The sequence below is a fragment of the Diospyros lotus genome, chromosome 6 (assembly GCF_014633365.1).
Source record: "Diospyros lotus cultivar Yz01 chromosome 6, ASM1463336v1, whole genome shotgun sequence".
NCBI classification, from domain to species: Eukaryota; Viridiplantae; Streptophyta; class Magnoliopsida; order Ericales; family Ebenaceae; genus Diospyros; species Diospyros lotus.
In genome coordinates this window covers 31,444,361-31,458,515 of record NC_068343.1, presented here as the reverse complement: position 1 = coordinate 31,458,515, position 14,155 = coordinate 31,444,361, and the positions used below count along the sequence as shown (strand labels likewise).

Here is a 14,155-nt window from a genome sequence, read left to right as displayed (position 1 = left end):
TTATTTTTTGATTGCAGGCAAAACTATTCCGTCTCTAAGAAAAAAATTGAGATGGGTATCTCTAATGTAAATTTTTTTATTGTGTTAATATTATTTTTGTGATTAAAAATAGAATTTTATTATTTTTTTTAAGTAATATCAAGTGTCAGTTGTAACTTTATATCAAAAACAGACATAAAAACATATTCTATTTTTATATAAAAAATTATCTTTTAAAATAAAGACGGATTTAAAAAGAAAAATTTTATCTCTAAACTGTAAGTTGTTTTAAAAATAGAATTTTTATCTTTATTTATTTGAATAGATACATATTTAGATTGGTTGGAGTAAATCACATCAAATATCACAGCAGTGTTTTTTTTTTGTTATGGTTATTAATTTAATTTTTTATAATATGATCATAAAAATTTAAAATTTTTTATATAGTGATCACATTTAATATTTTCCAACAAGCTCTCGCCGTAGTTGGTGACATGGCGATGACATGGCAAGCAGTAAAACCTGATTGTGTAATAACTTTCAATCAGAAGTTGCCACGTGTCCCTATCCCTAACCCCACATCCCCCCCCCCCACCTCTCTCTCTCTCTCTCTCTCTCTCTGCGCATCTGCCGCCCGCGACTTCTGCCCTTCTCCATCGCTGTCCGTTACAACCCACTGTCGCCGCCGTTGCAGACTGTCGCATCCATCGCCGTTTGCCTCCAACGCAGCCGCCGAAGCCTCCACCGTTCGCCTTCGCCTTTCCAGCCGCCGCGGCCTCCATTGCCGTTCGCCTCCGACGCAGCAGCCGTGGCTGCCGACGCCTCCGCCTTTCCAGCCGCCGCCGACGCCTCCATCTCTTTGTTTTCTGTGTTTTGCGCGTACGTACGTACATACATACATACACATATTTATTTATATATTCCCCTTTCTTCTGCTTTAGTTTTTCTGTTTGCTTCTGTTGTTTTTTTATGGTGATGATTATGCTGAGTTGGGGCTGTTGAAATGGAAATTAAAGAACATGATTTGTTTTGGGTTGCAAAAGAACATGATTTGTTTCTTTATTGTCTGCTTTTTGGGTTGCAAAAGAACATTTTGGGTATACTGTACTGGGTAATTGATCCCATTTCCAGAAACTGTGTAATCTCTCTTTAGTGCCCAAAAGTTCCGCAAGAAATCTACTCAGTAGCGGCAGTGAGGTGGGGATGGGACAGGAATTTGCGTCAAGAGAGAGGTTAGTAGGGATGGAACCAGGAATTTGCATCAAGAGAGAGGTTAAGTGATAGTCAATAGAAATTATGTCAAATAAGCCGATAATATTAATTGAAAAACTAAAATTAAATCGCAGAAACTCCAGTTGAAACTTAAGTTTTTGTCATTAAAAATCAAGAGATACGAGTTTTACAAACCCACCACAATGATATTTCATGTTTTGGAGTTTTTCCGTGATTGTCTTGCTGCCAAATGCATTGAATTATATAAATGGCAGCCCAAACTCAATGCCAATACTGCTATCTTTACTCTTTTGCTCTCCTCATATGCGTGTCTGTGTGTAGATATGTTGTACTTATTTTACACATGTTTTATTTATGTATTTAGGCTCCCAGTTCACATTCAGACCTCCAGCTATCATTGCTTCGCCTGTTTGCCTCAGGTCACCGCTGCTGCAAACAGGGAGGTACCATTTTTTGGCTCTGTTAATTTTTTGTTTAGGATCGGTTAATTTTTTGTTATGTAAATTATCATTGTTGGTATCATTTTTGGTTTAAGCTAATCAGACCCAAAAGCTAGGGTTTACATTGAAACAAATTGCAAATCAAAATAGGGTGTAGAAGAAAGCGACTACTGCAACATTAGGGATGGATTGGGTACGTAGAGATCTAGGGGGAGTGGAACCAAAATATGGTAAGCTTAAATTTTTGTTTCCTTCTTTATGGTTTGAAACTGTTTAATATACATGAAATTGTTTGTTGAGAGGTTGGTGTAGTTAGATACACATGAAAATAAAAGGCAGTAATGTCACGGCTAGGTCGTAACAATGGTTGCTCTCCTAATTCGGTTTGAATTAGGAAGATGCAGTAAGGTTGGTTAGAAGCAGAGTAAGAATAGAGAGGAGAGAAAGAGAGAAAGAGAGTTAGACAGAGAAGAGAGAAGGTTGAGGAAGGATTCAGAATTCTTTTTTGATATTCGATAATCTCCTCCAAGAGAGCCTTGGGGAGTATATACAATCCGTTAGGTGGGGGGGGGGGGGGGGGACGCTGCCACAACAGATCCTATCCTCCCCTTCAATTGTAACCACCTGTTTTGTCCTATTCTAGCCCTTACATGTGGGTACCCTCTAGGCTAACAAACTCATACAGTGGAATTACAACAGTAAAAGAAATAGCAAAAGTTACAGCAATAAAAAATCAAAATTTCTGTAACCCCAGGGTGTGTCTCGTGACAAGTAACTAGAAAGTGTATAAATGATTGAATATGTTATTTAATCAACTTAATTAATGTGATATGTATAGTTAATACTTGTATGACATTGTTAGTTTTGTAATTTGAGTGAAATTTGACCTATTTGATTGTTTTATATCGTAGATATATACTCAGAGTACTTCACGATTGTCATGCATCATGGTGGAAAGCATTGCACCATGGGTATAGAGGGGGGAAGTTGATTTTTTTGACTTTTGTTGTGCTGATAAACTGTCAATATTAGAAATTCAAAGAATGGTTAAGGAGAGTGGTATCATTGGGGAAGCAAAAACCTTTTGGCAAAAACCAAACATCATATATAGTGAGGGTTTGTGTAAATTAACATCTGATAGCGACTGTTTGGATATGGGATTTAGTGTGGATAGTTTGAAAAAGATGCATGTGTATGTTAGAAGCATTGATGACATGGTTGAGGCTTGCAACAGTGGTAGCACGAGGAATGTGAATGTGAGGGAATTGAAAGGAAAAAATATAATTTATGAGGAAGAAGCAGAACATGAATATGAGGGAGAGGATGACATTGATAGAAATTTTGAGGATGAGGATTATATTGATCCATAAACGATGTTGAATGATTGTGATTATGATGTAGAAGATGGGGATGATGATCTCTTTGATGTGCATGTGGATAAAGGAATAGAGAGGGATGTTTTGAGGAGAGAACGTAGAGTGTAGGTTATTGTTGACAGGGGTATTAGAAATGTTAAGTGTTGATAGGGGTATTGCATAGTGGTAAGCTTGTTCTTCAAAAGCAAACCCACAGTAGTGACCAAACCAACCTCAGAGCCCAACCCCATGAAGAAGTACTCAGGGCATCCACCTCGTCCCAGCCCCAAGGGCGCCAAGCCAGATCACGATGGCCTCAACATCGTCGTAAATTGCGAAGTGTCGGCATGCCCGCAATGATTCAGTTTTCGATCTTTCTTTTGAAGTTAATATTAATTAATGTTTAGTCGAAGGATGGTTACAATGATTGGCTGAAACTTTCATGTAAAATTACTTAAAAAAAGAGAGGAGGGGTTTTCCTGCTAATATGATTGTATCTGTAGGACAAATTGGTATTTGTGTTAAAAGCTTTTTGTGAATCCCAGCTTGTAAACAAAATGAGATTGAAAAGGAGGAAATTTCGTCTAGAAAAATAGAATGCCTAAAACCAAGAGTACCATGTTTATTTGGGTTCCTATATATGCCCTACTGTTTGATTCCAAATTTTTCTTTTGCATGTTCTATGTATATACTGTTTGTGTTTGTATATCTAGGCATGTGGCTGGTTGAATGCTCCCCCATTTTGAAATTATAAGTTTATGTTGACTTTTATAGTATAAAAATGCTAGAAATTGCCTTCAACATCTCTTGGCTTATTTCATAAATCATTTTGAGGGAAAATACTTTGATAGGAGATCGGGTGTATGAATTGACTCATACACTTAGAAGCTGAGGTAGTTGTTTTGTATCAGACGTCATTAATTTCATCAAGTATGTACGCTGTCTTAGATATGTTAGCAAATCAAACTTGTTTCACATAACACTTTTAATTTGTCAAACAAAAACCTAGAAAGTCTTCTAACAAGAAAACCCCAAGTACAGTCTTATATAAAAAGGAGCGTCATTTTCTCTCTGTACTCTTTTACTTTTTGGTATTTTTTATACATCTTTAAGCCAAAAACAGAAAGAAAGAAAAGAAAAGAAAGAATTAGTTACAAGTTACCCTTAATTTTTTGAACAAAAAATTTAAAAAATTAAAAGTACAATGGTCATGCCTAAAATTGCACCATTAATGCCCGACGATGGAGTGTCAGCAGCTGTGTCAGAGGCGAAAGGCGATGGAGGCATTGGTGGCGGTAACAACAGTGGCATATGGCGCCCAAAAGTGTTGATGGTGGCAGCTGCAATGGCGGCGACGGTTGTGTCGGGGGCGAATGGCAGCTAGAAAGAGAGGAGCAGCTATGGGCGAGAGAGAGAGAGAGAAAGATGGTGGCCAGAAGGAGAGGAGTAGCTACGGGCAAGAGAGAGGGGGAGGGAGAGAAGGAAAAGGCCGTGGAGGCAAACGACAGCGAGTGCAACAACGGCGAATGACAGCCAAAAGGAGAGGAGCAGCCGTGGGTGAGAGAGAGAGAGAGAGAGAGAGAGAGAGAAAGCGATGGAGGCAAACGGCGATGGAGGCGGCGGCGACGACAATTTGCAATAGCGGCGACAATGGGTTGTAACGGATGTTGATGGAGAAGGGGAGAAGTTGCGGGCGACAAATACAGAGAGAGAGAGGGGAGGTTTATAGGGGGTTTGGGTAGTGACACGTGGCAGCTTTTGATTGAAAGTTATTGCATAGCATGTGGGTTTTTTTGTTTGCTACATTAGCACTACATCATCGCCACGTCACCAACTCCGGTGAGGGCTTGCCGGAAAATCTTAAGCGTGACCACATTGCAAAAAAATTTAAACTTTTGTGATCACATTGTAAAGAATTAAAGTTTAGTGATGACAATAGAAAAGCCACCAAAGTTTTGTGATCTTTGGTGCGATTTACCCAGACTGATTGCTTGCAGCTATGAGTTGCAATTCGGTTCAAAGACGGAATATTTTTGTCTTGAAGATGCAATTCAAGGACTTGGAGACGGAAGGGATTCCGTCTCTAGAAGAGATTCGGGTTTAATCCTGTATCTTGTCCTTTCTTCTTCATTTTGCACAAATCTTTGCCCTAACCCTGGCATCTGTCTCCCTTGTCGCCGAGCTGCTGCCATCGTCGGTCTCCCTGGCTGTTGGTCGCCTTTGTCACCGCCTCTTCTGACATCCTTCTTCGCCGCCTTCCTTCTGAGCGTCTTCGTCACCGCCGCCTTCCTTCTTCGTCGCCTGTATGTATCTGTTTATTTATTTCCATTATATTTGTATGTATCTATGCAAGTTATGCAAACTTGTGGAGGTCTAAGTCAAATAAAAAGGGGTACAAGTGATTTAAGGAAGATTATTTAGGGTTTATGTGAGATTTAATGAAGTTAAAAGTGAGATTTTATGAAGATATGTGGTAAATTTGAATTTATAGAAATTACACACACACACATATAAACCATGCATGCAGTCTCGCTGGAGACAGTGAGAAACAGAAAGAAGGAAAAAGAATGGAAGAAGAAAGAAAAGAGAAGTTATTGGCTCACCTGGACTAAATGGTCACACCAGATGAGGAGATCGCTGTAGAGGCTGCCGGAAATGCAGGTAGAAGAGATGGCAACAAGGGCATTGGAAGGTTTAAGGAAGGTAAGGGCTCCAACTTTAAATGAATTGAGCCGGCATTACTTCTGAATTCAACTTTCCTCTTTCTTTTACTCTATTTGCTTAAACGGAAACAGGCAACCGAACACCATTTTTGGTTTTGTTTGGATTTGGTGAAGTAGTTGAATGAACTGTGTGGGTTGTGTGTTCTGCAGATGTGTGGGTCACTGAACATAGAAAATCCAAGACATGTAGGTGATATCTTGTTACTTGGATGCATATGTCGGGAAACAGAGAATTAGGAGCTGTTATTTTTACAGTTGTTGAATTATTTACAATTAATTTACAGTTGGGGGTTAATTTACGGTTATGGGGTAGTGGGGAAGTTGTGGATTAGTGCTAACTGCTGTAAAAAGAACCTGAATAGCTTTTATATATTAAGCTATGCCTGATTACCGAAATTATCAAGTAAATTGTGGAAGTCTTTTCTCATTTTCTCCCTACAACTCTCTGCTTCCCTCTCTTATTCTCTCGGCTTTCTCCCTAAAGTTCTCTCTCTCTCTCTCTCTTTCTTCTTCTTCCTGTTTGTCACCGAAATCCTAGACTAAAAACCTAGGATCTTGACAGCATGCTAATTTTGATGATACAACTTGCATCTTTTGTTCTCTTCCTCCCTCTTTTAGTCAAAGCATGGCAAAGAAATGAGTTGTTTTGTAGATTGTCCCACAACACAATGGCTTTCTGTTGATCTGGTCCAATTTAGTCCCATATGAATTATTTTTGCACCTTGAAATTGATCTTGGTTTGGCATCTAGAAACTTTGAGTTGAGGTTGCAATATTCTTTCTTGATCACTACCTATTTTATTTGTTTGATATTTTTATCACATCTAGGGACATACATTTGGTTGAGTCTTGATCTAGGAGGAAGTTGAACAATAGTAAATCTTTGAGGCACTAATGAGATGAAACTTGCATAGATGTTGCAAATGGGTGGGAGAAGTTGTGTTACTGAAGCAACATGCTAATGAACAGTTACTGAGGTAGAATTGTCTTGTTCTTAGTTGATATATAACATATTATGTTGTTATGTCCAATCCACATGTGAATTGATGGTTTTGTTTATCCTACAATGTAGAGAGGCTCAGAAGGGTTATTAGGATCTCATTTTCTCCCTATCAATCTATTATTTTCAGTTTTGGGTAAGTTTTAGTTAGCACCCCTGAAGTTAGTGAAAATATAGGCGGTAAACCTGTGTTTGTGCGAATCATAGAGACCTCCCATGCCATTAAAAAATTGAAGACATTTATTATTTTACCCCTGATTTTAAACTCTCTCTCTCAAAAAATTCTCTTCTCTCTCTCTTTCTTTTTTTTTCTCTCTCCTCTTCTTACATAAAATATATTTTAACTTATATTTTTAATTACAAAAAATTTGACTAAAAATATATAAATAAATATAAACTAAAAAGTTTCCTCTTTCATCCCTCTATTCTTCTGTCTTTCTGTGTGTATATACAACTATACCTATAATATATATATATGAGGCTCTAATACCGAGTTACAAGAAACATGAGATTTAAATAATAAAAGCCTATATTGGATTGAATTGAATGTCTATGGTTGTTTACAAAGGTATTTATAGAGACAAAAATACACTAAATAAAGATAAAATTAACACAATAAGCTTAATAACCAATCAACTATAAAGAATATCTAGACTGGAGATAAACTTAATCTAACTTAGATTATTTTTTGGCAGTTGCAGATTTTTTCACACATTCCCACTTTTTTCTTTTTTTATGAAAGTTCATTATGAAATTGCAACCCCCACCCATATTGCAATAGTTTTTTTGTTTTTTTTTTTAAACAAAGTATTAGAGGGCATTTTGGGAATATCAATACTTGACAAAGTTTCATTGAGAGAGTACCAAATCTATTGTTTCCTTTTTTATAATAGGATAGATTAATTGTTTATATATAGTCTTTGAGATTGTAATTAAGGAAATTGATCGACATGAATAAATAATCTTGTTTTTGAGTTATTGGGATTACTCTTATTCTTTTGCTTTGACTTCTGCATTAACTGTTATTGGACCAAAATTCCTAAAATACTAAGGAGATTTTCTAAAATTTTAGACACTCTTTAGTCTTTCTGTCATGGATTCAACACCTTTTGTCATTCTAGCATATACAGCCTGCATCATCACAGTTCTTCAAGTTTTGGCAACCACCACACATCAGCAGTAGTGAAAACCCAAATCGGAGAAGTCATCATTGTGGGAATCCTTGTAGAGCTCTGCTGGAGAGTTGGAAGTTGGAACTTGGAACCCTAGGTGGCAGTCTTGCTGGAACCATCACAGCCTCCAGTCATCTCCAATGAGGCAGCTTTGGCATCATTAAAACCCTTCATGGTTCTCTAGTCAATGCATCTTGTTTGACGGAAGCCTTCCTCAACATTAACAATTCAGGCAACTTTGTTGCCACCACCATGACCAGAAGTCCTCTGCCACTACCATTTTTTGTTGCAATTTCATTGGTGGCCCACAACATGAATCCTTCTCTGCCTGCTGCCTTCACTTTAAGCCTTCCTCTTTTACCTAATCTCTTCTTTACCAGAATAACTCTATCGCAGCGGCCAAATTTCTCAACCCAAACCTTAACCCAATTTCATAACCCCTTTCTCTAATGAACCCAATTATTGATCTACCCTTAACCCAAACCAGATTTGCTGATTAGACCCTGGCCAAACCAGCAAACGCGACTAACCCAATTGCTTTAACCTAAGCCTCAAATCAAATTCTTCTTGGAAAGAAAACAGGTTGTTCCTTTCCTTCTTTGGAATTAATATTCTGTTTTTTGAGATCATGTTAATTTAATTTGTGTGCTTAGATTTCCATTAACTCTATTTCCCCAACCATAACCAGAATTCAGCATAGGGATTATTATTCATCTATGACCCCTACCTCTTATGTGAATGAAAGGTATATGTTTGGTTCTCATTTGCCTGCCATGCATTCCTCAATTATTGAGTCACAATATTCTTACTATTGGTATACTACTCACTGGAAATAAAGATGTGAATTCATATCTCATCAATTAGAACAATCTTCCTTCACCACTACACCTGCTCTTCGGTCATTGCAGAATTCCATTGAATCCCTTGAAAACCCAAATAAGCAATCTCGAGGATCTTTTGGGTACAGTGGGGCATACTTACTGAGCACGGCACAAGTCCTCAAATTATTGGGTATACAACCTAATGAAGGTAAATCATCTGAGTCTCTTCATTCTAATGAATCTCTTCATGATCCTTTAGAATGTTCTAAAGAAGAGGGAGAAGAGAAGAACAAGAGGAAATTGTTGTACATGAGGAAATTCCTCATGAACCTCAGCAAGAAACATGGTAAGAAATTGAAAATCTTCCGATATTTTCCCTGAAGAATTCTCTAAACCCTTTTCCCAGTTGCCTGTTCTTGAACTGTCCATTAATAATGTTTCACAACTGACCTTACCTTTTCGATAAACCTCCTGTTATCCCATTACTTGAATTTGCTCCTGAATCAAATATCCACTACAATTACCTTTTGCTATGCACATGGATTTGAATTTGATATTATTTTATATGACCATAATGTTCTTGCTAGGGATGGATAGCTTTAGGTTTTTCTCATCTACTGGGTGACTCCAAATTGAGTATGAAGCTATACAAACTAGAGCTGAGTTTTCTCCAACCAGAGGAGAGTTGATGTAGGAAAGAATAGTAAATTTAGGAATTAGTATTTTTAATTTATTTATTTAGTTTTTTTCTTATTTTTAATGTGTTTCCTAGTTCCTCTTGATTTCTTTCATTATCTTTTTGTTTCCTTTAGTTAAAAGAATCCTCTTTATATTGGGATTATGTTTGCAATCTTAATTGGATTGGATGAAGGAATCCTAGTTGGAATATAATTTTATCTATTAGTTGTTTTATAAACAGTCTTTGAGATTGTTATTAAAGGCAGACCTTGATTGTTGACATTGATTAGTGATACTATTTTTGAGTAATCAGAATTACTCTTGTTCTTTTACATATCTGCAACAAATTCCATTTTCGTTCTCCATTTCCTTTTGTTGTGTGAAATGGTTTTCATATTGAGTTTTAGTGGTGGCACATACCTGTTGTGTTCACAACCCCCTGGCATATACAGAAGTATTCTCTACTAGTGCCTATTTGTCTCTCTTCTCCCCACTATCCTAGAAATTTTTAGACTAGAATCTTCACATGATCTTTGGTAAATTCCAGAGAAAGGAAGTCTCTTGTACAGCCAGCCTGCACCCTGTCCGCCAAAGATATGGTATTCTCTTACAAATGTAAACTCTTTCAGGTTTCTCTCTTCCTCTATGGTCCATTACTCGTATGACAATTCTAAGGTTCACCATTTGGATTTTTTTTTTTTTTCTTTTAACAAAAGTTATGATAGTTTTTGCTGTTAAGAGTCATCAAATTTAGAGGAGTTGCTGATGATGTTGCATGTACAGTGTTGGTGGTGTTGTTTTGGAAAGGCTGCTTATGAAAAAGACTCTTTTCCGACACTTGCGAAGTAGGGAGTCTCATACACCGTGGGATGCCCTCTATAACATTGCTTGGTAAAGATATCTATGGAAAATATATAATCAAATCAGTCTGTGCTTAAACATATTATGATATTATGTATGTTGAATTTTTGTTCCAATGAACTCAATGAAATAACCATATGGGTTGTCAAATTTTTGTTATGTCCTTGGGGTAATGTAGATAATATGTTTTATGTGATTGCCTTCTTCTGCAAACATCTTAAAAAGGAAAAAAAAAAAATTTTTCTATTTTTGATTTTGGTTGGTTGGGTTTCAATGTGATTTATTTTTTCAAGGTCAACCAAATTAATCCTCAAAACCATATGTTTTGTAGTTGTGATAAATTTTGTAAATCACTGTTTGGCATTTAATTGAGGTTTTTGCCTTTTTTTTTTTTTATTATTATTATACTTGTTAGAGTAAAATTTTTTCTGGGTTGTGTCTATCCATTTTAACATACTACAGATGTACTATGAGCATTACATGGGGTTTTAAATTGTTAAATTTCTGGCTGCCACATATTGAGTGTGCACTTGAGCAAAACTTTCTTGCTAAACAGTTTGGGAATGAAGATGGTAGTACTTGTATGTTGTGGAAGATCTCCCTCTTATTTCTAGAATTTTTTATGTCGTCAAGATGCTAATTATATCCTTCTTATCGGTTCTACTGATACTGTTATTACTTCTATCTGTGTTGCATCATGGCTATTTCAGGATGCCACTTGACATTGCATTGGCTACATCAACGTTTATGAGTGATACATTATGAGTTGAGCTGAGTGTGGATGTTGTACCTTGGGTATGAAGAAAGATATGCATACTATTTCCTAGCTGCAATTAAATCTGTATTTCGGGTAATAGTGAAATGGTTGCAAAATTGATTGGTTCAAGGCGCGCAATATCAACATTGCCTCATCTTTGTAACAGAATTAAGAAGACAGGTAAAAATTTTATGTACTTAGTGCTTTAATCTCAATACATGCATTTTGATGCTATGCACAGCTACTAAATTTCTGAAATCATTTTTCGAGAATCACCTTTTCCCTTATGGTGCCCCCCCTTCTCTCCCTTGGTTTAATGGTGTGTTCGAAGCACATGGGATTGTTTTTTTCTACTATCTTTTATATATTGATATTGTTTGTTTCCTCTTTATGGTACAAAAACAAATACTTATATTTAGATGAAACTTATCTTTGCAGAAAATGAAATTGTTCAAATGTTCAAGTTGTCCAGTTTGAAAGATGAAACAAAAAGCATACCTGCTAATCGGGCAAAGACACGGGCCAATTGCTTTGCAAGGACATTAGATGATAGATTTATAAGGATCTTGAAGATATTTAAGTGGGGGCCTGATGCAGAAAAGGCTTTGGAGGTCCTTAAGCTGAAAGTAGATCATCGCTTAGTTCGTGAAGTTCTGAAAATAGATGTGGATATTAATGTTAAGATTCAGTTTTTTAAGTGGGTTGGGAAGAGGAGGAACTTTGAGCATGACTCGACCACATACGTGGCTCTAATTCGCTGTTTAGATGAAGTGGGACTGGTTGGAGAAATGTGGAAGACAGTCCAAGATATGGTTCGGAGTGCATGCATCATTGATCCTGCTGTTCTATCTGAAATTGTGAGAATTCTGGGCAAAGCTAAGATGGTGAACAAGGCTCTCTCCATCTTTTACCAGATTAAAGGACGCAAGTGCAAGCCATCTGCAAACACTTACAACTCCATAATCTTGATGCTAATGCAGGAAGGACATCATGAGAAAGTCCATGAGCTTTATAATGAGATGTGCAGGGAAGGTAATTGTTTTCCTGATACAGTTACATACAGTGCACTTATATCAGCCTTTGGGAAATTAGGTCGGGAGGATTCTGCTATTAGGTTGTTTAATGAAATGAGAGCTAACGGATTTCATCCAACCCCAAAAATTTATACAACTTTGATGGCGATATACTTTAAGTTGGGTATGGTTGAAAGAGCTTTAGGTTTGGTACAAGAGATGAAAGAGAAGGGTTGTGCCCCAACTGTTTATACTTATACAGAACTAATAAAGGGCCTTGGAAAATCTCAGAGGGCTGAAGAGGCATACAACATTTTTCTGAATATGCTCAAAGAGGGTTGTAAGCCAGATGTTGTGCTGATAAACAACGTTATAAACATTCTTGGCAAAGCAGGTCGGTTATCTGAAGCTATTAAGTTATTTCAGGATATGCCAAGATTGCAATGTACACCCAATGTTGTGACTTATAACACCATTATTAAAGCATTATTTGAATGTAAGGCTCCTGCATCTGAGGCTTCTTCATGGTTTGAGAAGATGAAGACATGTGGCGTTGTTCCAAGCTCTTTCACTTATTCAATCCTTATTGATGGCTTTTGCAAGACTAATAGAGTAGAGAAAGCTTTCTTGCTGCTAGAGGAGATGGACGAGAAAGGTTTCCCTCCTTGCCCTGCTGCCTATTGCAGTCTTATTAATGCACTTGGAAAAGCAAAACGTTATGAAGCTGCAAATGAATTATTTCAAGAACTCAGGGAAAATTTTGGATCTTCAAGTGCTCGAGTATATGCTGTGATGATCAAGCATTTTGGGAAATGTGGGCGTCTTGCTGAGGCTGTTGATCTTTTCAATGAAATGAAAAAACTTGGGTCCAATCCTGATGTATATGCATATAATGCACTGATGTCCGGAATGGTCAGGGCTGGAATGATAGATGAAGCTTACTCATTGCTTAGAACCATGGAAGAAAACGGGTGTCTTCCAGACCTCAACTCACATAATATTATTTTAAATGGGTCGGCTAGGACGGGTGGTCCTGAACGCGCGCTGGAGATGTTTATGAAAATGAAAAATTCAAAGATTAAACCAGATGCTGTCTCTTACAATACTGTTCTTGGGTGTCTTAGCCGAGCTGGCATGCTGGAGGAGGCTGCAAAGCTGATGAAAGAGATGCGTGTGAAAGGTTTTGAGTATGACCTCATAACTTACTCCTCAATACTTGAGGCAGTAGGCAAGATTGAGGAAGTTGGTGAGCACACAACTCCTTGAAAGAAACCCCACCCGGTATGAGGTACTTATTATTTGTTTCGAGTTATTAGGGCTCTTTAGTACCAATAGTTGCTTGTTCAGCTTTGGAAAAGTTATATAGTCTATTTGAAATTATTTTGTGTGTTTCATTTAAAGGTTATTATATTTGCCACTTCTTGAAGTGCACATATGCACCCTTTTTCTTTTGGGTAAGTTACATTACCACCCTTTGGCTACGATTTACAATAGAAAACACCTTCCAAATCTTGAAAATTGCGCTGACTGACCTTTTTTTATTTTTAAATGATTGGGTCAACCCAACTGAAACCATTTTTTAGGACCGTAGTCCTAATTAAGTAGTCCTAATTAAGGTTTATTGAGAAAATAAAATTGAAAGTGATTCAGCCTAACGATTCATTAATGAGATTTGGGTCACTATCAATATTTTTGTATGTATTGCATATTTTTATTAATCAATAAATTTGAGTTATTATATGTTTGAAGATGGAATATGCGATTATGATCAACCATGAATTGGTTTTCGAGTATATTTTGTAATTTTGTAAAATTTAGGGATTAAAGTATAAATAATATTTTTTTTTTGGAAAATTAGATTCATGAAGCCCTACGGCATATTTTCGATGCATAATTAGAGTTGTTGACCTTTTATAGCATTTTAGTTGTCAAAACAATTATTTGGTTATTTTTGGAAAAAAAACAATTATATTGCTTTCATTAAAAATTACTGAAGATTTAAATTAATAATAATTATTAATAATGATAAGATATATATATATATATAAAGTTAGTGATAATTTTACTGAGATATTAGTTGTAAGAATTATTTTCATTGTGTGGTTAATTTTATGTGTGTAATAG

At 36.7% G+C, this 14,155-nt stretch overlaps 1 protein-coding gene across 8 annotated transcripts; it reads left to right on the top strand.

The window, feature by feature from the left end:
- The first annotated feature begins 722 nt into the window (after positions 1–722).
- LOC127803802 (pentatricopeptide repeat-containing protein At3g16010) lies at positions 723–13,457 on the top strand. Of its 8 annotated transcripts, XM_052340317.1 has the most exons (5): positions 835–858; positions 1,577–1,655; positions 5,535–5,710; positions 10,972–11,198; positions 11,457–13,457. In XM_052340317.1, exons 4-5 carry the CDS (start codon positions 11,123–11,125, stop codon positions 13,295–13,297), a joined length of 1,917 nt encoding a protein of 638 aa, XP_052196277.1. In that variant the 5' UTR covers positions 835–858; positions 1,577–1,655; positions 5,535–5,710; positions 10,972–11,122; the 3' UTR covers positions 13,298–13,457. The 8 variants fall into 8 exon arrangements, with proteins under 8 accessions (XP_052196280.1, XP_052196281.1, XP_052196277.1 ...); XM_052340318.1 differs by lacking the exon at positions 1,577–1,655 and having other exon boundaries at positions 836–858; XM_052340316.1 differs by lacking the exons at positions 835–858; positions 1,577–1,655 and adding an exon at positions 8,810–8,930 and having other exon boundaries at positions 1,898–5,710.
- The last annotated feature ends 698 nt before the right edge of the window (positions 13,458–14,155 follow it).